General features: G+C 39.2%; 2 protein-coding genes across 2 annotated transcripts; one reads left to right on the forward strand and one right to left on the reverse strand.

The window, feature by feature from the left end:
• Positions 1–161: 161 nt before the first annotated feature.
• On the reverse strand, positions 162–18,090 carry rtn4ip1 (reticulon 4 interacting protein 1). Its single transcript, XM_073467194.1, has 9 exons — positions 17,550–18,090; positions 16,100–16,251; positions 13,628–13,696; positions 13,095–13,219; positions 12,078–12,126; positions 11,536–11,672; positions 10,949–11,132; positions 1,486–1,578; positions 162–574 (listed from the first exon to the last, which is right to left on the reverse strand). Exons 1-9 carry the CDS (start codon positions 17,830–17,832, stop codon positions 452–454), a joined length of 1,215 nt encoding a protein of 404 aa, XP_073323295.1. The 5' UTR covers positions 17,833–18,090; the 3' UTR covers positions 162–451.
• A 147-nt stretch (positions 18,091–18,237) lies between these two features.
• On the forward strand, positions 18,238–25,377 carry qrsl1 (glutaminyl-tRNA amidotransferase subunit QRSL1). The gene is made up of 11 exons (XM_073467193.1): positions 18,238–18,317; positions 19,371–19,530; positions 19,608–19,706; positions 19,796–19,892; positions 20,059–20,220; positions 20,316–20,491; positions 22,933–23,045; positions 23,533–23,725; positions 23,838–23,955; positions 24,212–24,417; positions 24,860–25,377. The coding sequence occupies exons 1-11, from the start codon at positions 18,294–18,296 to the stop codon at positions 25,075–25,077; spliced, it is 1,566 nt and encodes a 521-aa protein (XP_073323294.1). The 5' UTR covers positions 18,238–18,293; the 3' UTR covers positions 25,078–25,377.
• The last annotated feature ends 374 nt before the right edge of the window (positions 25,378–25,751 follow it).

The following is a 25,751-nucleotide window of genomic DNA, read 5'->3' on the forward strand; positions in this document are numbered from 1 at the left end:
TTTACACTATTGAGGACAAACTGCAACCAGTCAAGCTTGTTTGAAAATGTCAGAAACATGACATCAATCAGGAGCAGCAGTCACATTCACCGCACGTTAAAAAGGCCATGATGAGCTGTATAAATACATTACTCTTTAAATAAATTGACAGTGCTTACATGTTCTATTTACTTTAATCAGCTTATCTTTTTTTATTCAAGACAATTTAAAAATGCCAAACATTTTAAATCATACAACAGCATCTGTAGTTTTCACATACACATTTTCAGCAACCCAACACACAGTAAAGCTACAAAACTCACACACATGAGAAAAGATACCAGTACAGTATTAACCTTGTTGTACCTTGTTTGCAGTTGTGGATATACGAAGCTAACCCCCTGGATTCAAATTATTGTCATTCAGTTTGCTTAATGATTGTGCAGAAAAATGTTTTCTAGAGTCAGTGCTTTTAGTCATGTCCCCCTCTGCTGATCTGGACCACAGTCTTTCCTCGAGCGTGACCCTTCTCCACTTTCTTCAGAGCCTGGGGAACCTCGGAGAAGCTGAAGGTCTCCTCCACCACGGCCCGGATCTGATAGAGAGCAGATAGAGGAAGTCATACAAGCCTTGTTTCTCAAATATTATGAATTACAAGATCGGTAAGGGGTGGGTGGGTGGGATCTTAAGGCTTTTCTAGTTTGAACATAAGTCTCCATCGTGCAAATGCTCCAAAATAAGAAAAGAATAGGACAAAAATCAGATTTCAAATGTAGCCTTTATGTAGCATTTAGAAAACAGCTGTTTTCTAAATGCATTTAGAAAACAGCTGTTTTCTAAATGCTGCTGCATGTTCTTTGTTTCAAACCATGCTTGTGCAGGAACATGCGCAAGTGAGATAAGATAGATAAAGGGTTGTTATCTGCATAGAGAGTGGAATAACCCTTCGCTGAACTGCATGATATATCAAAATGTAATCTATTTCTACAGGATCACCAAATTTTAATTTGGTGAGATGTCAAATGCATTCATGAAATCTAATATACTGTATTACTAATATGCCTCATACTATTCTGACCCATTCATTTCTAAAAAAAAAACAAGGCAATTTTTTCTCACCACCGTTGCCAAGTGCTTGATCATGGGTGAAATGTTGGGTCTCGGTAAATAATTAATCAAGAAGTATGGTTTAGACCTGCTCAATTTGGAAAGTGTCATGAGATGACTTTTGTTGTGAATTGGCGCTATACAAATAAAGATTGATTGATTGATGGAGAGTCATTAATGTCTAATAATCAACATTCCCTGGCCTACATTTTTACTGCATGTATTTTTTATGAAAGTGTAATGTGAACCAGGGGTTCAATTAGAATTTGTGAGAAGGGGGGGTTTGTCCAGTGAGGTTATGGGAAGTACACAACGATTAAAAGAAAAAAAAAAACAACGTAGAAACAGAAGTCAGTTAATTGTCTGAACAGTTAATTAAAGATGAATCTGGTCCTGTACCTGTCCTGCATCCACCATCTCCCTTACTTCATCCAAAGCAGGACCACTAGGTGCAAAGAATCCCCAGCGGTAGTGAACTCCTTTGACAAGGTGCTACAAGACAACAAAATGAGAGAAACAGCATGAAGAACAGAATAATTACAGCATGTATAATTATGTGCATTAACAAAATTGTGCTGCTGATAATGTTAGCTTGACAGTGTAACATAGTAAGGTCACATTCCTGTGACAGGTGCTGTGACCTTACTATGATTAACAATATACTCATCAAATACTTCCTCTTCTCATCACTGATTTTACTAGCTTCCCACTTCACAGAATCCTATCTGACTTTATCATTTCAGTGCTGTTAGTTCCTCTCATAAAGGATACATTTTTCGTTGTAATAACTATAGTACTGGTGCACTATATATAGTACAGCAATGTGTGAGAGAAAATTCTGACAGATTGGTTAGAATTGTTTGTCTTTATAAATGTTGATAATCTTTGCTTTTAAAAGACAAAATGGTAAAAGAAATTAATAAGTTGAAGGTCTTATTAACAACATCTTTATGTAGAAAAATCATTAAAATGAAAAATACATCTACAGAGCTTGTAGAAAAGTTGTTTCTGTTTCTAGCTAGGTTTGTGAGCCAATAGTATAATGCGTTGGTATCATGTGGTATCTGTGTTTCATCATCTTGGTAGTTGCCAGATTGTGAAAAACAAACAAACAAACAAAAACGTAAAAATGGCTGAGTTCTAAAGTATTCACACAGCATACTGTACTACCCTAACGTTAGGTAGCGTTATCAATGTTAACTTTAGCTAGCTAGCATGAGCTACATTGCTATTTGCTAGCTAGCTTTAGCAACATTAGCTAGTGCACAAACTGGCAACCACTTGAGGGGGCAGATGATTTGAACAACAGCAGTATTGTGACGAGAATGCAATGGAAGACATTGAATTTTCGTTTAACACAATCTGGGTTTTTTTTCACTGCAGCCTAACTTGATCACGTATGACCAGTAGCGTATGATAGCTAATGTTAACATTAGCCTAAATAAGCTATCTAATCCAACTCTAGTTACAATGTGTTCTGTAAGTCAATTCACTGAGCAAGTTTGCTGACTTAGGGACGTGTGCTGCTGTTACACTAAGTGTTAGCATTTAGCATGATCCCATACAGTAGTTGCCTTGTGGCCACAGCAACATAAGCAAAACTGTCATAAGCTTTAAAAGCCAAATTGCCCTAAAAAAATCTTGATCACATTTGAAATTCCACTATTCTTGTTTTTGTTAGATGCATTTACTTCCTTTAAAACTTCCATAAAACAAGTGTGAGAGGATTGCCTACATATCCGCTAAGAATTCTTGTGTATTTGTAGGCCCAGGGCCGGTTTTTGCTATGGGCAATGTGGGCGACCGCCCAGGGCGCAATCTATGTGCGCCCTCAAAAAACAAAACAAAAAAAAATTCTAAACAAAACTCGCCAGTTTTCTAGACTACCGCTCATTTCCATGTCAAGTTAGTGGAGTGGGCGCTGGGGCGCCCTCATTGTCACGTCAACTTGCTGCTGAGAGTCACACAGGTTGTGTGTGTCAGAAGAGGTAAGGGGGCGGGGGATCAACTTGCGACTGCAGAGGTTGGATCAAAGCAAGGGGGAGGGGGAGAGGGATAGACTGATGATCCCAGGCCACACAACACAAACTGCTTCCAAATAAATTGTATTTCATTTCTAAAATTAATATAGACCCATATACCTACATGTAGTTAACTGGGTTATGTGAAAAATGTAAAAAAAAAAAAAAAATGTAAAAAAATCTGTGCATGCATCTACGTGAATTTGTTTACATCACGTGACTCTGGTTGTTTGACGGGCGAACGGACGGTGTTGGCAAAAGGTAATGCAAAAGGTAATGATGTCGAGTCTTCATCTTCATCATGGATCAAAGTAAAAGAGCAAAGAAGCCATCAGGTGCCCAGTTCAGAAAAAGAAGAAAAGAAGAAGAGGAGAAACGGGCAAAAGATAAAGGTATGCAGATTTCTATGAGTGACGTGGGTGACAGTAGCCTATAGGCTATTTATTAGCCTCTTGCTAATATGTTGCTACTTAGCCACAGAAGACGACTGTATTTGGTTTTTTAGTTTTGCTGAACTAGCAACTATTAGAATTGAGGCATCATGTCATGCAACTAATTTCACCCATAGGCAACCTAGGCTAGTTTGTGTTTGCAACACAAGTGCAAATTCACACAGACGTCCTGACTGTGGAATGTTTAATGCTATACGCTGTATGCTAACTTAAATAACTTCTAATATACATTGACATGGCATTTTGTAAGCTACATGTGATATAGCTTTTTGAATAATTTGTAGTGTGTTATGCTTAGTTAATAGGATGTTAACAAATGTTAATAAAATGTGCATTATGGTCATTTTAATTGGGTAACTGATGCATGTGTGATGTAAGTGTGATCTAACTTACATATTGTATCTTAATTCTAAATTCAGGGGCACTTCTGATATATTTTGGAGCTGGAGCACCCACTGGCCAAAATGAGGAGTCAGATACTTCCACAGCAGCCACAGACATGGTCCTGGAGTCTGATGAGGAGCCATCTACCTCTGCAGCCACACAGGCCTCTTCAGGGATGGTCCTGGAGCCATCTACCTCCTCAGCCACATGTTCCTTGCAGGACTCCTCAGATGTGTGTGTGTGTGTGTGTGTGTGTGTGTGTGTGTGTGTGTGTGTGTGTGTGTGTGTGTGTGTGTGTCTGTGCATGAGTGTGTGTGGGGGTGTATGTGTGCATTTTTGCATATTTTTTTACTTTTGTAAACACTATAAATGCTGTGAATAACATGTATACTAATGACAATACAATATTTTTTTTAGCTTTCTTCAGGGATTTTTCAAGCATGGTTATTAGATCCTGTGATGAAGGATTTGTGCAATTTGCATTGGTGTTTATAAAGTGTATTTCATTTATTTATCTTGTTTTTTTCTCTGTTCCTGTTACCTTTTTCTATTTAAGATTATATATAATAAAATAATACAAATATTTATTTTTTTGGGGTGTGTGTGTGTGTGTGTGTGTGTGTGTGTCAAGGGATGGTTCGTCCAGGGCGTAAATCTAGCCAGGACCGCCCCTGTGTAGGCCTGACAGTGATGGGGGTGCAGCTGTAACTGACTTTGTCAGAGACAGGGTTTTTCTACATTCTTTCTTGACTTGAGTATGAACTGCTATTCTCAGTTGAATGCTTGTAAAATGGTTTTTGTTTTAGGCTTAGACAGTATTTTCTCCATGTAGCACAAACCTCCACAGAATATGCTCCAAATATGGACCTGACTGATGTCAGATTTAACACTGAAAAAAGGAAGTGTAGCCTGATTCAAATAGCAGTGTTCGTTACATTTCATGTGTGACAGTAGTGTTTGCTCGAGGCCAAGGATTCACTAGTGTTGAATCAGTATGTCTTTGCAACACTAAAGAAACAATGGTAGTGTGTATGCAAGCCATGGCCTACATGTGTCCAAGGATAGACAGAAATATTAATTTATATCCTCTATACATCTATATACTGTATATACACCAGTGTACAGTGGGGTCCAAAGGTCTGAGACAACTTGTCAAAATGCTTCTAATTTGCATTTGTTTTGAATGTAATACTATTCTTTTCATTACAAATAGGAATATAAGCTTAAAATTTGAGTGAAAATTAAATCTTTCAAAAATGTCCATGAATGTCAGAATAATTACAAACCACAAAACCTGCTGACTCATGTTATCACAGCATGATTTGACAGTGTTCCACGAAGCTTCTTATACTTGGCTTTCTCGGTCTACAAGTGCCCCCATAAATGTTCAGTAGGGGTTAAGGTCAGGTGACTGTAGAGTCCATGACAGTCAGGACTCCTTGGTCTTCTTTGGTCTTTGAGGTGTTTGGGCTCATTATCCAGCTGGGAAAGCCCCTCTTTGCTTTGAATAGCAACTTGACTTGACACTTTCATTTACTATCTGAATCCTCAAACTTTCTGAATATTTGCAGGTTTCTGTGACAATATTTGAGATTTTCAATGTGGCCTCAGACTTTTGGACCCCACTGTATATATAAAATTAAGGGAGCACTTAATCGTCACAGTATAACACTAAGTTTGTTAAACTTCAGGGATGTAAATCTGTCCATTTAGGAAGCACAAGTGATTGTGAATCAATTTCACCTGCTTTGGTGCAAATGAAAGTGACAACAGGTGCAATGGAGAGGTGAAAGCAAGACAACCTCCAAAAAGGGAATGGTTTTGCATGTGGTGACCACGGACAGTTGCTCTCTCCTTATCCTTCCTGACTGATTCTTCTCTAGTTTCATGTTCTGCTCATGTCCTAGTCACTTCTGGTAGCATATGGTGGTACCGGTAGTCCAATTAGGTTGCACAGGTACTCCATCTCCTCTAGGATGGCACATCCATACATGCGGTCGCAAGAAGGTTTGCTGTGTCTCCCAGCACTGTCTCAAGAGCATGGAGGAGACACCAGGAGGCTGGCCATTAGACAAGGAGCGCTGGACAGGGCCGTAAAAGGATATAATTCATTCATCAAGATCTGATGTGTGATTGAAGTGTTCCCTTAATTTTTTCAGCAGTGTATAATATTACATTACTTAGTGTGGGTCAATATCCAAAGAGTGTCAGGCAACAGGGTGGAGACGCAGCTTATTTTCCCTTGAGCCTTCACAGCTGAGTAGGTTTCCCTGCAACTCATGACAAAAGAAGAAATGAGTTGACTTGTTATGTTTGACCCAGTGTGTGCGTGTGTGTCCGCTGTAGAGATTTGGATATAAAAGGAGTTACTTAACATGTTTCCTTCAGGCCTCTTAAGAAATGAGGACACTGTGACAACAAGTCCAGCTGTTGCCGCTCTAGTTTCCCTTTTATTAACAATGTACACAGTGTGTGAGTGAACGCGGAGATATACAGTAGAGTATTTTTTCCTTCCTGTCTATAAACCCACGAGGTACACCCCCCTTCCTGTTCTTTTAGTTGGAGGTATCATCATTCTGATGTAAATGTGTCTTTTCATTCAAGCTCTATGAGAGAACATCAGTCATGAACACGGATACGCATCAGCCACTGGAAAAGGACACCTTTGCTGTGTTAGTCTGAATAATCTGTCTCAAATTAAAGTTTTGTTTGGAGTGAGACTGTGGGCGCCAATGAGAGACAAGGTTGTTGTAAATTAAGTCCTCACCTCTCCTAGTCTTACTTATATTACACTGTCTGAAGCACAAGGTGTTACCATGAAAAAAAAAATCAGCTGAGCCCTTCAATATTCTGTTCAGGGACTTCAAGTGAATTTGAGATGGTGGGTATGTGGGCAACACGGCTGGTCATGGCATTTCTATGGAAATAGCAAAAGAAAGAACATTTCTAAGGCGCCATTAAGGCGTCACATTACATGACATACTATACTATCTGATTACAGTCAGCAAGAAGAAGGCGAAAGGGTTAAGGATCAGTGGTACTGTAAAGGGAGAAGAAACTGGACACTGTCTTTAATGCTGGAAAGGAAGTGTAGAAATTCAGTGACAAGTTAAGGAGTATAGTACTGAACAAAATATTTTATATCTAAATGGTATTTTGTCACAAGGAAAGCAATAAACACCAAACTCTCTCCAAGGTCTGCATGTTTAGCCTGTTTGATGTCATACCTCTTTGTGGCAACCCCTGGGGCAAACCCAGTGGTGTAACTCTGTCACATTTAGCATGAAAAAAAAAAAAAAGAAACAGGCAAGTTTCTCTGAGGCTGTCCCAACCTGTTCTAATCCTCCTTACACACTCCTTTTCTTAAGTTTGAACTTCATGAGAAGTCTAGCTTCACTTGAAAGCAGTGAGGCCAAGTTAGCAATTAAGTCAACTTTTAGCTCTATTTTGGTCTCAATCAACTCCTGAGAAAAAATATCTGGCTCTTTAGTTGCCAAATACTCTATATATTTAATTGCTAAGTACGGTTGCTGATAACATGGGTTTAAAACAATCACAATATCCACATTTGATAGTATCAAATGTATTGTTCCAAAGCTAAGTAAAAAAAAAATATCTACAATCACATTTGTCATATGAATGTCAGGACCAAAGGTCCCCAGCAGAACATTACATTGCAACAAGATGTTCAATGTTTTTTTTCACTTGAACTGTCAGTGGGTTTTAATGTTGCGGCTGATCAGTTGTATATTAATGTTATTAATGTGTTGGTATGTGTTCAGTGACTATTTCTGTAACAGCACTGTGTGCAGGCTGTTATGGAAAAGTTCACCCAAAATGAAACTGTAGTCAATATCTAGTCACCCCTATGTCGATGGAGAGTTAGGTGAAGTTTTGTAGTCCACAAAAAAATTATGGGGCTTCACAGCAAAACAGACAGCAGCATTCTCCAAAACAACCAAAGTAGATGGAGACTTGTTTTAAAAGGTAAAATAAAGAAAATAAAAAAAAACACACACACAAAATGGCTCCATACAGCTCGTCCAGCATAATTGACCTGACTTTCCATCACCATGGGGTGAGTAGATAATGACTGAATTTCATTTTTGGGTGAATTTGAAATCTTGATTAGAGCAGCTTTAAAAATCACTGATTTTGGCTCTTGAAAAACATTTAACAGTGATAAAAAAAATAGAACTTCAATGATTAATTGTTTAATTGATTGGTTGTCAACTATTGAATTAATCGCCAACTATTTGGTTATTTGATGATATGATAATCAGTTTGAGTAATTTTTTCAGAAAAAAAAAAATCTTTGAATATAGCTTCTTAAATGTGAATGTTTTATGTTAGTTCTACTCTCTTATGTTTGGGTTGTGGATGAAACAAGACATTAGAGGGTCATCATCTTGGGCTTTGAAAAACATCAATCAACCATTTTCTGACATTTTATAGAACAAAAGTCTAATTGTTTAACTGAGAAAACAATCAAACGATTAATCCACAATAAAAATAATCATTAGTTGCAGCAGTAGTAAAAAGAGAATCCTGTTTTGTGTTTACAATACCTCTGGCTAAAAATTCTTTCATGCTTACAACTACAGAATAAAAGCCAGCTAAAGATCATGAGCAAATAAACTTAAACAAATAAACAAATTGGAACAACTTTCTAAAGTTTCCCACATCACCTCAACATCACATCCTGTTTTAGGTAGAAATGTGTCAACACACAGTTTCCTTTTTACTGAGTAATGTAATGTAATGGAAATAATTTGTATTATGCTCTAATCGCTTGGACCAGATAATACTCATGCACTTGTAATGTCCAAACAATAAAAGTGTGTAACTAGACAGAACTTTCTTAACTTTGCTGCTGTATATATACACACAAGTATACTTCCTTTCGAGATAATTCATGTTAAAAACAATCCTAGATTACCCCAACTAATAAAAAAGAACAACAAATTTAGCTTTAGCTGTAACCAATGACTGAACCAAGGAAATAGTGCTGTTGCCACACCGACATTGAAACATCTATTTCAATCTATTTGTTCCATCAAAAGTCAGTACACACTGTGGACTGTGTGGTTAAGACTCAAGTGGAAAGAGGTAGTGCACAAGCCACACATGCACTGCATGCAAGCTTTGCTCTGCACAATGTTCATCATAGCAGGTACACTGACAGGATACCACTTACACTGAATGTACTCAGCTCCAGGAGCGTGTCTGTGGTGCTACATTCTAAATTTGTCCTGAGTATGACACCACATATGTACTGAACAAGCATTAATGAAGTTCAGGAAGAATGTTTTAATCTCTGTTACACTGAAAACTGAGACTGACTGAGAAACACTGTAGCTATAGCAACTGGAAAAACATATAACATGACATCTGTGGTATTGGCAATGAGCAGTTTCCTCTGTTATCTGAAGGGAAATGACAGGCATTTTCACTCAGTTTGTCTCAGTACAGGTCAACTGGAGTTTGGATCAGATTACTGGACTATGTGACAAGCTAATCAAGACTGAGATCTCACAGTGTCTGTGTTAGATGTTTGTCTGCCTGTATGTATATTTCCAGCTAATGCCTTTTTAATTTTATTATAAATATCTGATTGCTCTCTGCCTGGGGACTGGAAGATATATGCTGTGGGTGTTCAAGCAGCCTTACATAGTAATTTCAAAGCATTTTGCAACTAAAAATCAATTATACAAATTTAATTGCTCAAGACATGCCAAACATAAAATAACATCAAACGGGGCGTCCCAGTAGCTCAGATGGTAGAGCATCATCCCTCCTCTCTCTTTCCTCCCTTTCCTGTCAACTCTCCAGCTATCCTCAAATCCTCAAATAAGGAACACAAAGCAGTTAGCCAGTTAGCCCTGTCCTGTCCCGGTTCAAAGCTCCTATGCAAGCGGTGACAACACCAACACTCCTCTGGTGCTTTAAGCTCTCAGTCTGGACCACCACATGCATGGCTAAACAAGCTAAATAGCTAATGGCAGCCACAGTTAGCTGTTACTCTGGTGAAATGCTGACCCCTGTTTGTTTTTAATAAGTAAATTGAAAAGGTGGCCAATTCTTGCATATTGCACCTTTAAACATTATCCAAAAAAATATTGCATAATATCTTATATAACATAATATCTATCTAACGTTTCGTAATAGATGCTCATTTTTTATAAAACAACATTTGTATAGGAAGACACAACAGTTCAGTGCAAATTATGTCAATGTGTTTTTGAAATGCGTACATTAATTAAATACTACTACTACTACTACTACTACTACTACTAATAATAATAATAATAATAATAATAATAACATATAATATGGGACCGACCAGCGAGGGTAGCAACATTCTATTCGGCTCATCATACACATTCCTAGTGCCAACATCCATCCAAATTCATATTTCAGGATTCTGTGGAAAGCCCTCCTAGAATAATGGAGAGCATTATAGCAGCAGATTAATACTAATAGTTTTGACATGTTCTAATCAAAATTGGCAGCAATCATTTTATCAACCATCACAAAGTCCATATAAAGTTTTCATATCACAAAGTCATCAGCCAGGAATATGCACCTGCACATACACTATACAGTATGTGCAGGATGACATTACATTGTGTTGTGAAAAAAAGTTGTTTTTTTTGTTGCGTCAACGCATTGTTCCATTTCAAATGAATGAGGAAGCTGTGTTTTTTTGTGATGTTGAATGCAGCCAACTGAACTGAATCATTTGATGATTTTATGTTTGTTTTTTCAGAGAAGTTTTTGGGCTGTTTGAGAGAACTTTAAGGTAGGTAGTGGGTAGTGTGCAAAATGTTTACCCAAAATTCCCATTTTTAAAGTTTGTCCAACTATTTTATTCTTGGCATGGTAAAATAAACCATGCCTAGAATCAAATACTTGCACTACTAGCAGCAACTGATGTCATTGATGCATCCTTCAATAAATATGTCATTAAACAAACGGTTTTTCATGTTATTCTAACATGATTACCTTGAGGGCTTTGGTGGCCATGGTTGCAGCAGTCTGCATCATCCCATCAGCAATGCCCAGCGTGTCAGTGTTCTGGAGGAACGATGTTATAAGGGTGACATACTTGGCGCCGCTCCAAGGCTTAAGCAGACTCAGGGCCCAACGCTCTGTGTCCCCCCCAATGTTATCCAGGATCAAGTCAAATCTTGAGGTGAAGAGGGGTAGAGTTGGTGAAAAGAAGTGACACAAGCAAATATATATATACATATAGGGAGAATTTGTAAGTGTAAAAAGAAAAGGATGGCTGGGCAGATGACAGAAATGGAGAAAGAGATTAAGAGTGAGCGTGATTAAGTTCTGTAACACTAATGAGCTGATATAAATATAATAAATATAAAGGGATGGGGTTGCCTTCATAATAAGTGGGCAAGTCATTGATACACACACACACACACACACACACACACACACACGCACACAGCAACTCCAATTAAATACCACCACGGATTAAAAATTACTGTAGATTTCTGTGTGTGTGTGTCTGTGTGTGTGTGTGTGTGTGTGTGTGTGTGTGTGTGTGTGTGTGTGTGTGTGTGTGATTCTCTCACTTCTCCAGTGCACTGAGCGGCTCCTCAACAGGTCCAGCAGTGTAGTCCACCACATGGTCTGCGCCCAGTTCCTTTACAAACTGCTCAGCATTCTGGGAGCAGGTAACAGTCACATGGGCTCCCCAAGCCTTCAGCATCTGGATACAAGCAATAGTATCAGTTCCATTTTTCATTATGACCACATGGAAAAAGTGTGTTAAAATTGTTGATTCTTATGGTAATATGTAGAATTTATGTCATAACAAGTCTATGTTTGAGTTACCCAATGTTTGAGAAGCACAGAGAATGTATAATTAATGAGATCAAGTGTGACATCTGTGGAATGTGAGCTACATTACTGAGGTCACCAAGCGAGGTGTGCAGCAAATTCTGAAACCTGACAGACTTTTTATAACATGGACACCACAACATCAGTATTCTTGTTTATTTCTGCACTGCTGTGATAGAGTAAGGGTGAACATATTCACTTTAGAATTTAAAGCAGGCTGTTGTGGTACAAAATTACATAATGTGTAAAACATGCAGCTCCTCTTTGTCCATACCTGTATGGCAAATGTTCCCACTCCCCCAGATCCTCCGAGAATTAGAATCCTGTGGGGACAAGGAGATGCACATATTTACCAAATCAAATCAAATCAATTTAAATTTATATAGCCCAAAATCACAATCACATTGCCTCAGTGGGCTTTACAAACTGTACAGTGAACAACATCCTCTGTCCTTAGACCCTCGATCCGAGTGAGGAAAAACTTGCCATATTGGGAAAAAAACCTTTTAACGGGGAAAAAAAGATGGAAGAAACCTCAGGAAGAGCCACAGAGGAGGGTTCCCTCTCCCAGGACAGACAGACATGCAATAGATGTGGCATGTACAGAACAGAAATACAAAATCACAGTTTACAAACTGCATTGACAGAATATCTGATACAAATGACCATGAATGAAATGTACCATGAATGTGTCAACAGTTTTCTCTACACTACTGTTGCACAGACTCTCCCTTATTAGGATTAACGTCAAATGCACTCTAGGCTTTATCGTGTCAAGATCACTGTGGTGTGAGAGAGTGTCTGAGCCGTTGCCAGAGAACCAGAGCACATCACCCAGAGGCTCATTACAGTGAGGGCTAACAGGGGCCGAGCTTAGAAGGACCACCGAGTGGAATAATTGTCTAGATCAAAGACAGGGAGCTTTTTTAGGGCGGACAGAGATTAACAACAAGTGGAAAGTGTGTGTGTGTGTGTGTGTGTGTGTGTGTGTGTGTGTGTGTGTGTGTGTGTGTGTGTGTGTGTGCAGTCATGTTTTTCCACATTTGTGGGGTCCTAAACCCAGGAGGCCACTCATGGTATGGGGTCTGACAGCTTTGCGGGGACCTAAATGATGGACTCCATAATGTACATTATGTCATTTTAGGGTGAAGACGTAGGTCAGGTTAGGATTTAGGCAAGTAGAGGTTAGGGTTAGGCTCCAGGAAATTAATGTAAATCAATGAAATCTCCCTAAAAGTGATAAAAACAAGTGTGTGTGTGTGTGTGTGTGTGTGTGTGTGTCTTCCCTCACCGCTTCTTAGCACAGTTGTCCTTACTGAGCCCCCCGGTGTTGACCAGTGCCGACCAGGCAGTGGTAGCCACATAGGGAATGGCTGCTGCCTCTGTGTGGCTCAGTGACTTAGGTTTGTGGGACACCTAAGCACAACACACATTCATAATAACAGCAATTATACAAATAGCACTGCCTCAACACTTTGCTGCAGTACACCTGCTAAGTCATTATGAGAATGCACTACTGTGCCAGAGTTAGCCGATCTAATCCTGACCCCATTTACATGCAGTAGTAATACGCAGCAAGTGGTGGACCTGCCTTTTAAATTTGGAAGTAGAAAAACACACGTTTCATATGCTGATGATGAAACTGGTCAAGTGTGTCACTGACAAAAACCACAATCAACAAAAAGGAAACGTATTACACAGAACTGATACTGGCTAAATTACTCCACACACATAGAAGTCAACCTCAACACTAAAGTGAGAAATTTGCTGCAGCACTAACAACGTTAGCTCAAAACAACAATGTATCCATGAGATGAAAAGTACCTCATTGGCACTTAGTACCACAAACTCAGCCAAGCTGCCCTGCTTCCATGGTGGGATAGCTGCCCACACCTGAGGGAGACACACAGTAACACCACATCCATTAACCAAAGACATAAACAATTGTGTCGACATTTCTTTACAGTCAGTTCACAATTGTTTAGGATGATGAGGTTGTATGGTAATGTATCTCTACAGCGAGCAATTTATAACAAAGGATCCAAGTTAAATTTTAGTGAAATAAAGATCAGTATTATAGCATCAAACCCTTGTTTGTGTATTTCATAAATTATTTTTATTCAACTTCGTTTAACTCCATAGTTTTCCCACGATAACCCCCCCCCATTTGAGAACCACTGGTCACACCTGTTGTGTTTCTATGGAGTTATTTTGTGTCTTTGTTATGCAATCAAACAGAATAGATTTGAGAGCAAAACTATCAACACTGCAATTAAAAAATGTATTATTGCAAGTAAAATAAATTTGTGATTAAAAATGTATTAATGCAAATCCAAAAGTTTTGCTCGCTGTTGAGCTTCACCTACACTGAAAGATGTAAGACACGTCTCTACTGGCCAGTGCCAATCAGAGTGACAGCTTGGCAGCACCCACTTTTGAAGTCTATGGAGAAGACAGCAGGAGCAGAGCATGGATGTATAGACAAATAATCAATGCGCAGATGTGTTTACACATAACTTCCGTGTTAGTAATAGCAAGAATGTTATTTTTGAACTGGTGCATGTATTTGTACTGTGCTTTTGTATAACAATCTGTGATATTGTAATGGCTTAAAAAAAAACAGATTATTTGTCAGCCCGTAGCTGCTAGGTTAACGTTAGCTTAATTAGCTAGTCACTCGCTCCTCATAGGTACATTAACGTTATGTGCCCAGGCTGCCTATTAGCCTGCATGTGCATGTTACGTTAGCCACTGTTTACAGGACTTGTGTTCAACGATCTAATGTTGGTTGCTGTAATATTTTATCAGCCTGTAGCGAGCTAGTTAACTTTAGTCACTTTCTCGTTTTAACAACAGGTGTCACGCTAGATGAGCTGTCTGGATTCCCATCCACCTGTTTTCAATTTTAATTATAGTGGCAGACAAAAACATGAGATCTATGTGGATCTGATGACATCTGATCTGAAAACAAATTTATGTTACTTGCAATAATACATTTTTTTTAATTGATGTGTGGAAAGTTTTTCTCTCAGATCTATTTTGTTTGATTGCATAATAAAGACACAAAAATAACTCCATATGTTTCCACACCAACATAAGATTTTAAAAAAGCTGGAACATACAGTAATGGAACAATGATTCAGTTTTTTAAAGCAGCTAGCAGGAACTTTCATTTTTTGTTGATTCTAGCGGTCCCTGTGGACTTTTTTTAAACACAGCTGTTTGAAGGATAAATGATGATGAGGTAACGTATCTGTTTGTGGCTATATGGGATTAATAACTGTAATATGAAGATTTAGTGTTGTACCACCAGACTACAGAGCAGCTTCTTTCCTCAGGCTATGAGACTGCTCAATTCATCCTCAGCACTCTACCATCAAAAAATACTTTTAACTTCATCCCTTTTCTTACCCAATTAAGTCAGAATCTGACCTGGTTACAGGCATTAAGAATAACTGTAACAATGGTATAGAAATTCCACTTGGTGATGGTCTTGTTTGTGTATGTAGGTCATATAGAGACATCAGCATTAAACAGACTTTTTCACAACCAGTTAAAACCTCCTGGTAGTACATTTAATATACAATATTATCAATTAAAAATACTCCAAGGTAGCTAATAACAAAAGCGACTGTTGATTAAGTTTACCACACTGGCTTAATAAGACTCGACAGCATCTCACAGCTTTGTGCAAAGGTTCTACCTGAAATGTTTTTTTGGGCTGAGAGGTGGAAAAGCTTCGAGTCATGTCACGTTTCTAAGCCAGGTTGAGATGACAGTGCATAATCCTGGTAGAAGGATCACTATGACAAAGCGTACACTGTGGCCAGGAACGGATGAACTCGGTCATCCACAATGCTCAGACACAGTGTGGTGATGATGATCAGTTGGCATTACAGAGCCTGATGTCCGCCAAGAAAACACTCCCACACTGTTACACCACCAGATGCTCGCACCATTGACATGCTGACACTCTTCCTGCTAAACACTGTCTTAGCGCTGTCATCATAAATGAGGATTCATCAGGACAGGTTATCTATTTGCACTGTTTAAAGATGTGACTGAATTATTCTTAATCATTCTCATCTTGTCTAATCTGTCTTTCAGCAAGGTGTTTTCATGCACGGCTAGATGCTTTTGTTTATAGCACCCTCACTGCTTACTTTACACTCATACTTTATTCATACATGACTTACTGTGTGCATGAACAAGTTGTTACCATAAATAGGTATATGAATAATGAAGTGGTTACTGGGTGTGAATGCACACATCTCCGTCATCTGCCATTTGATTTACCTCATCCCTTTCTCTGAAGTACTTCACGTCAAGGCCACACTCCATGATGACCCCAGACACGTCCCTACCCAGGATGAGAGGGAACTCACTGCCTGACTGCTTGATATTCAGAGGGTCTCTCTTCATAGACATCGTTGCAGCACCATAGCCTCCTGATAGGGAAAGAGTGTCCGATTACAGCCTGTACTCAAGCTTACAGCTTCAGTACAGTCAAATATGAGAGAATGATCAAATGTTACAGAAGATTATTTCATGTAACAACAGAATAATATAATTAAATGTTTTACTTTTGGGGACTGCCTAATATACCAACCAAGGCAAAAAAAAAAAAAAGGACAAGATCAGAGACACCAAATAGTTCTCTTTTTGGTGGTGTATACAGTGGTCCATAGGGTTGTTCTGATACTGATACCAGTATTTAAAATTTCCTCTAATACTGCCTAAAATGCTGGAATTGGTATCAGCGAGTGCATAAAACCACACATAGATCCAGTACTACATAATTTATTTATCAGAAACATAACCCTGCTACTTACTGGTGGCATCCCATGGTATCAGAATCGGTATAATAACTTTGGTGATCCCCTGACTTTTCCTCTTGTGCCATGACTTCCATGGGTCATGACTTCTGGAAAGCTGAAAATTGCTGTTGAGTTTTTAAAATGTTTTATTTTGGACACCTCAAGCAGAGTGCCATCTAGTTCCACTATATTGAAAAGAAAGCTCTACAACCAATAACTCTAAAACTCTGCAACTTACACCGAAACAATCTAGATGGATAAATAGCATTACAGGTAAGAGGAAAAATATTCATTTTTGATTTTGGGGTGAACTGTCCCTTTAAGTATTCTTACATGTGATAAACATGTTTTACCAGAGCTCCTCTTGAAGTGAATGAAGCCAGGAACTCACCAACCTCCACCAAACTTTTTGGACTGTCCCAGGTCTGAGTATCACAAAAGATACGTTTCATGTTTTCCTATGTCTTAGTCATCCATACAACAAACACGTAAGGCAGGGACAACATAACACCTTCCAACATGCAATTATCAAAGAACATTTCAGCTAATGAAACTTAAATTTTCACTGAGCGCCCTTAGAAACTATCATGGCTTTTGCCCCCTTTCTGTTCACCCCCACACTAACCTACCTCCTTCTAGATCAAAGTGTGGTATAACTGGCTGTGTGGGAGAAGGATGGGCTGCATGATTCATTGTAAGAAACATCTTACCACAGGAAACATCAGTCTGAGACACAATATCCTCACTGTTAAGTATCTATTTGCCCACAACAGAAAAAAAAAAAAAAAACTCCAATCAAACTATACTTGATTTTAAGCTTGGATATGCAGTGCATGTGTCGAAATTATTTGTTGGATTAATTTCCAGTCCTGCAGGTTCAAATCTGATGCCACTTCTATACTGTACATGCAAATAGGCTTGTCACTCACCTCTCATGCTGACATCAAGTGGGTTTAGTCCTGCTGCATACACTTTGACAATAACCTCATTTGGGTAGTTGATGACGGGGAAACTGGCATTTTTAGTGAACCGTAACACATCATTGCTGCCATATTTATCAATAACCCAGGCAGGCATAATAGTCATGCAGGTTTTAGTAGTACTGAACAGTCTTGACTGGATGCCATGCCAGGAAAGTGATGTGTTTACCCTTCGTGATTTATTAAGTTGAATTAACCACCTGCTGTGCACTAAGTGTCTTACAGAACACATCTTTACAATCCTAACAGCTTAAATATTGTCAAATACAAAGCAACTGCGCAACTGTAAATTAGCAGTGCTTTCAGTCCTTGTTACCTGCAGGAATACTTCAAGCGTACAGCCTGTAAATCCCTTATTAAACGTCTTTATAACTCACGACTACCTCCTGACTATAAACATTTTATTTTTATATAAACATGTCGAACTACTCGATTCGATAAAATGCAGTATTTCCTAAATGTATGCTCATTTCGACTCAACGTCCTCCTCTGAAACATGCCACTTCCTCGACCGGTGTCTTTGACAGCGCTCAGCCATTACACCAATCAGAGCGAGGTTTCCTCAACAGCGGTCCAATCACATAGAGCGCTGTTAGACATCTAATATCGAAACAAACATGGCGGCCTGCTAGTGATGCACACTGTGTGAAGGTTGCTGTTAATTTGAAAGGTTGTAACAAAAATGCTGTAAATATGCTCGGCTTGACAATAAGAGAGGTTAGTACGTCTGTTCACTTGCTCTTTGAGCTCAGTTCTCCGTGTTTGTCTGCTCCATTTAGCTGCATAGTAGACGCTGTTTGCTGTCAATTCATGTAAGCCAAAGTGAAAAAATATAGAATTTCTGATACTTTTGCTCCCTGACTGGCAATAGCTAAAACATATTGTCAGGCAGGTGTTTAAAAAAGTTTCTATCTGGTTGTTGAAGTTGTTGAAGCAGTTGTATTACGTAGTTTTATGAATACGTTATCGTAGAAGATTTAAGTTAACAAAAAATGCTACTAACCTGCTTACCTCTCTTGCATAAACCGAAAGACATATAATCTCATACAGTTAGCTGTCCTGTCAACAATTAGAAATTCACAAACAAAACAATTACACAACTTAAATGTGTTTTGTGGTTGTGGAAGAATTAAAAAAGGATGTTTTACCAAAGTAAAATAAGCAATATGTTTATTTAAGTTAAAGTAAGTAGTAAGTTAGATATTTAAAAAGGTATGTACTCATTATGCAAAGTAACCTAAAACAGTGTTTTTTGGTTTTATATTAATAATTAACATTAAACTACAGTATGACTGATGAGTTAACAGGTAAGAAGCATGTTAATGCAGTCACGCACGATGATATGATGGCATGATATCGGCTAATATACTCGATACACTGCTGAGTAGTTTAATCTGTAGCAACATCCTATTTTAGGAGTTTATCTTTGTAAAGTCTTTATTTGCAAAGTAATATGTATTAAACTATCAAATTAATGTAGTGGAGTAAAACAAAAACATTAACCACTGAAATTTATTGGAGTAGAAATATACAACAGTAGTAGCATAACATTCAAATACTCCGCTAAAGTACCCAGAAATTTCACTATACTATGCCTTTTTCATGGAAGGCATTTCACAATAAGAAGGAAGAAGAGCACAGCTGTAAATAATAAAGTTAATTATGTGAATTTCCACTTTTCCTGCAATGACTAATCAACTTGTCTGCTGTGAAAAAAGGCCTAATAGTAAAAGAACTGAGTTACATTACTGCTTTATTATTGTTTTCCAGGTATCTTTAGCGCTCAGAGAGGGAAAAATCTCCCCAACAGAGCTTTGTAGGAAGTGTCTGAACCGCATCAAGAAAACACAACATCTTAATGCATACATCACCGTGACAGAGCAGTCGGCGCTGAAGCAGGCTCAAGAGGCAGAAACCAGACTGTTGCAAGGTATGGACATGTGAGTGTTTCTATATATGCTGTGTAGAGTCATATTTGTTACTGTAACTGTTCTTGTCTTCCCTCAGGTGCCCCCAAAGGTCCTCTGGATGGAATCCCCTTTGCAGTCAAGGACAACTTCTGCACAGAGAATGTCAAGACCACATGTGCTTCCAGGATGCTGAAAGGTATGTATAAACCTCAGCCAAAGTACAACTGATCTTTTGTCACTCTGTGTCAGTCCAGTAATAATAAGCTACCATTACTTTTTCTTCAGACTACACCCCACCCTACAATGCTACAGTGGTCCAGAAGCTCTTGGACCAAGGAGCTGTTCTCATGGGGAAGACCAACATGGATGAGTTTGCTATGGGGTAGGGCCATTATAGTGTCAGAATGAATAGCTTTTCTACTCACAGCCAGCTTTTAGTAACAGCTAGTTACAAATTGTACTGTTTTATTAATTGATTGATAGGGCTGGAAAAAGACACAGAGTGCATTTTTCAGGTTACTGGTCTGATTTATGTATTTGTCTCACAGTGCGGGCAGTACTGATGGGGCTTTTGGCCCAGTGAGAAACCCCTGGAGTTATGCGGCTCCCTACAGAGAGCAGACAGGAGCAGTGGCAGACTCTGACTGGGTGGTCACTGGAGGAAGTTCAGGAGGAAGTGCTGCAGCTGTGGCCTCATTCACCAGCTACCTGTGAGTGAACACATTCACTGGCTAAAGAACACTGTTAAAAAGAAAAGAAAGATTTGAATAAAATCAAAGTGTACTGTTTTGGTAATATTTGGCAGGGCTCTGGGCTCAGACACAGGCGGTTCTACTCGTAACCCTGGAGCACTGTGTGGTGTTGTGGCCTTGAAGCCCACGTATGGTCTGCTGTCCAGACATGGTCTCATCCCATTGGTCAACTCCATGGATGTCCCTGGCATTATGACCCGCAGTGTCAATGATGCAGCCATCGTCTTAGGTAGGAAACTGTTGATGATCCATTAGTACACTATGGGCCGGATCTTCTAAGATCCCAAATTGCTTGTACTAATCTGCGTGCGCAATCTAGAAATTTGCGTGTGGGGTTGAACCGCGGTTTGCGGGCGATTTACTAAGAGTGATTGCGTAAATGACAACAGGTGCAAACGTGTTGAAGACACGTCTATTTAAACGAGGGTTTAGCGTGTTTCATGGTTTTCAGCATGGCGAGTTTGAGAGCGCGAACGCGCAAAGTGAAATTCGACCCTTTGGGATTAGAAGTGTTGGTAGAGGCAGCGAATAAACATTTCAATGAGCTGCAGCAAAGGAATCTGACGGTCGCGCAAAGGAACGCCGTGTGGGAGAAAATCGGTGAAAAAGTGAATGCTGTTGGAAAAAACAGGCGAACAGTGGATGAAGGGAAAAGGAGATACCAAGACATCAGAAGAAGAACAAAAGAAAAATTGGCGTATAATAAAAGGTCTGCAAATAAAACAGGCGGGGGCACCGTGGATGAGATGCCTCTGACCAGCGTTGAGGAGCAGGTGCAATCCGCTCTGAGTTCCTCCAACAACTCCAAAATGGCAAGGCTGGATAGGCGATATATTCTAATGATACTTTCCCCATTCATCCCAAAAATGTTCACATGAGGTTGAAAAATGCGTTCTCGGAGTATCCTTCCATTGTTTCGGCGTCTCCTTCTTGCAACAATAACCGCAGCCATGTGTGCGCAATTACGCATACAAACCGTTTGCACCTCCCTTTGAGACGTGTTAAATATAGAAGCAGTTTCTATGAGCAAAATTGCTTTCAGGTTTGATAAATCACTTTGCGTGTGCTAAATTAATATATTTACATTTTCTCCACCCAGAACATGCACAATTGCGTGTAAATGCCCCATATTGCATATTCATTGCTGCAAACGTACTAACTGGATGCAGACGCGCTATTTTGCACCTTTTTGCCCTTTTTGCGCACTGTTAGTAAATCAGTTTGTACAATTTTTTGCGTGTGCAAGGAGTTTGCACACGTTTTAATACACGCAAACCTTTAGTAGATCCGGCCCTATGTCTTTTTTTACATTTGAAATTTCTGTTGAGGTATTCGGTTGAAGCTTTGAATATTTTGACTATGAATTTTATTTTAATATATCATAGGATGTCATAACCCTTAAAAAACAATTAATGATTTGTTGGATTAAATGGAGCACAGAGCTATGTCTACACCCAATAGTTTCTAGTGGTCGCTATGTAGGATTGTTTCCAACCCGTGTAAAAAATTAGCAGTAACTCTAGAGCATTGTAACATCTAAAAGTAAAAATGTATTAACTGTGATAATTTCCAAAATTCACAACATAATTTTATCTACTGAAATATTCTGATTCAATTCATATTTATATGCATTTAACCTTTCAAAAACAACATTTTCATAGAGGTCAAAAAACTGTTTGCTCTCCCTCTTGCCGCACGCAGACGCAGACACAGACACAGACACAGGCACCTCTAGCCCATTAAACGGGGTGGTCTAGCAGTAATCTAACAGCACCATAAATTACATTTATATAAGTGCATTACAAGAAATCTATTTTTCTGCTCAGTTTCCAGACCGTAGTTGTGGAGCAGAGGAGATGTTTGTTTTCCTCCTGGAAATCATTTAGTACAGTATGCTTGCCAGTCTATGAGCAGGTACCATTTAATGCACGGTAAATATTACGGTTTATTTTTAGTCAGATATATCAGAAGTTAACTGTTGGCTCTTCAGGAAGTGTGATGGGACAAATGAAAAAAAATAGTTTCATACCCAGCAGCCATAACATTAGAGTAAACCACTCCAGCTCCCTCTCTGATATGGGAGAGGTTGGCATGTAAACCACTTTTCTTTGTTGCAGTGTTTCCTGTCTGTGTTCAGTGTCAATAAACTAAGAAACTGAACAACATGTTTAAAATATAATAGTGTAGTTTAAATGAATACATGTATGCTTACCCAGATACTACAAAGAATACTGATAATAAAGGTAGGCTGTGGCATTTTGACCACAAGCGTTGCTATTATTGACTGTAAAAATAGTGGACAGAGCCACCCATTGATTTCACACCAGAGTTGGTGGTGAGAACACACCAACAAATGTAGCAATGCACCAACAAAAGCAGGCAAGCAAACATGAATGTGAACAATACACAATTTGATATATTTTAAATTATTTCTAAAACATTGGCTTTTTTGGTGGTTGGTCTTGGTGAGAAACACTTAAAGCAAACATAACTTAACCGATAAGTTTGTTTCCAAGAAAACTCCACAGGGTACCTTTAAATTTATCCATGTGATGGCAAGAATATGTGACATAGTAAATGAATCAGAAGTGTAGTTCTAAATTGTTGTGCCTTTTTCATAGTCCCCTCAAATTATGGACCTAACCTGGATTTTGCTGATATCTTGCACAGATATCCTTCAAGGCTTTGATATTAGAGATTCAACAACAGTTCCTGCACCCTCATCACTGACTGAGCTACCTGAGGACTTTGCTGCCAAGAACATCTGTGTAGGCATCCCCAAGGTGAGTTGAAGTCTTTTCTTGTATTGTCTCAGCATTACTAAAAATTACTGGAATTGTCAAAGACTTAAGCATTTCAGTGGTAGTTGCCAGCCTACAGAATTTTAAATTTTAAATTTTAAGTTGTTCCTCAATCCTCAAGCTAGCAGAGGTAAAGGGTAGTTAAGGACTTACAAAGCAGATCAGACTTGTGTATGTATGTATGTGTGTGTGTATATATGTATGTATATATATATATATATATATATATATATATATATATATATATATATATATATATATATATATATATATACATACATACATACATACATACGTGTATATTTATATATATATGTATATATATATATATATATACAGTATATATACAGTACATATACATTTTATATTTTCAATGCTTCATCATTGCAAAATGGCCTTAAAATAATATTTTTCAACTACATTGATTTCCTAAAGCTTCATGTCTTTCCTGTCTCTTAATATATGTTAGGAGTACCACGCCCCAGGGCTGTCTGAGGAGACTCTAGTGCAGTGGAGTCGTGTTGCTGACATGTTTGAGAGAGCAGGGGCGCGGGTGGTGCAAGTATCCCTCCCCCACACCCAGTACTCCATTGTGTGCTACCACGTCCTGTGCCATGCTGAGGTGGCGTCTAACATGGCCCGTTTTGACGGCCTAGAATACGGTATAAACTACAATGCTTTACACTAATTGACATCACACTTGAGATTATGGATTTTTTTACAGTGCAAAATCATGAAGGGTAATACTATTGATTTCCCTCCCTCTTCTATCAGGCCATCGTAGTCCAGTGAACAGCTCAACGGAGGCCATGTATGCCTCAACCCGACATGAGGGCTTCAATGATGTAGTGAGAGGGAGGATACTGTCTGGGAACTACTTCCTGCTCAAAAAGTAAGACAACAGATTGATTCTTGCACACTTATGTTTCAGTTCCTTACCTTCAAACCATTGCATAGTTGACACTTTATTGCTTTGACCTTTTCTCTGCTCTCCGATCTTTACTGTTATTTGACCCGACAGTTCTGAGCACATTTGGTTACTAGCCAAGTTATCTTTCATGAAATATAAGAGAGAATAAAATTGTCTGGTGGAGCTGTAATATTTCCAAAGTAGCAAGAATTAACTGTAGATATCCTTATTTTGCCAGGAACTACCAGCACTACTTTGTGAAAGCTCAGAAAGTCCGCCGGCTGATCGCAAACGATTTCAAGCACGTGTTCAGCACAGGTGTGGACTTGCTGCTGACGCCCACCACTCTGACTGACGCAGCCTGTTACTCCGACTTCACACAGGAAGACAACCGAACTCGCAGCGCACAGGAAGACGTCTTCACCCAGCCTGTCAACATGGCAGGTACAGAGAGAAAAACAGAACTGTTCACACATGGATAGGAAGTGTGGGAGGAATCAGGAACTTCTTTATTCTGCATACATGGATACACACACACTATAATACACCCACACAACCGGAACAAAGAACCGTTCATCCAAAACTACTTTAGTTTATGCTTCTGCTCATTTGCCATCCTATAAGCAAAGCACAGTTGAGAATAAATGTCAAAGTAAAATTGAAAGAGGAAATAAGCGAAAGCAGTTCCCTCACTTTACTTTGGTAAGCTCTGATTGCAAGAAATACGTCACGATTTCAGCTCAATGTATCTCACCGTCTGAGTGTTTAGATTCAGTTCAACTTTCTACCGGCTTGTATCCCTCTCCAAACTAAACAGTAACTAACCTAGAGATCTAATCATTGCCTTACCTGAGCTTTTCTTCACCTCTCTTTTTCTTCCCCCAAGGTCTCCCCTCTGTTTCTGTGCCAACCGCTTTATCAAAACGGGGCCTTCCCATTGGTTTGCAGCTTATCGGCCCCGCCCTCCAAGACAAGAAGCTGCTTAGTGTTGCCCAATGGGTCGAGCAGAGGGTTGGGTTTCCCTCCATCAGTGTCTATGGAGACTCCAGCAAAAGGAGAAAGGACACAGGAATGACTAATGGGGAGCAGGCTTCAGCTGTATGAGGACAACTGTGGACACAAGTAACTGACTGTTGACAAAGTCACTAAACACAGGTACACAGAATGGACTATGCTATTTGATGGACATTCTTAGCTTGTAGCTTGTAAGACACCTTTTTGTTGAGTCCAGTGCTTAAGTTTTAAGTTTCCTTGATGGAATGAAACACAGTGACAATAAGTGACAAATTCAACAACGTTTTACGACATTCATCACATTTTAAGAGCAGGACATTGTGTTCGATCTGTGACCTGCTGCTGTATTTGTTCTCTGAAGGTGGTGCTAATAAATAAATGCAGGATGGATTTATTCTGACAGTGTTATTTATTATATGTAATGTTTAAAGGGACTTGGGGCAGGATCAAGAAATAAGACTCAATAGTGACACGACGGCCTTTGCAGCCGTTAGGGTAACTGCAGCCATCAGCCAAGCTGGCGAGGGAGCGCGCATGAACTCTTCACAGCAGTGCAGCTGATGCCTTATCCCCTACACACACGAAGCAGCCTGGAAGCCGGCTCGCTGTGTGTAGCGACACACAAGCACAGCGATTTACCGTTACAGTCTGAAAGGCACAGGTGAAAGCAAAGACGGCTTATTGGGGGACAGAAATATCGGCTGTCTCTGATACAGATTGCTGTGTGTAAGCGGCTAATGTTACTACACAGACACAAACAAACC

Source organism: Pagrus major, chromosome 5 (genome assembly GCF_040436345.1).
Source record: "Pagrus major chromosome 5, Pma_NU_1.0".
NCBI classification, from domain to species: Eukaryota; Metazoa; Chordata; class Actinopteri; order Spariformes; family Sparidae; genus Pagrus; species Pagrus major.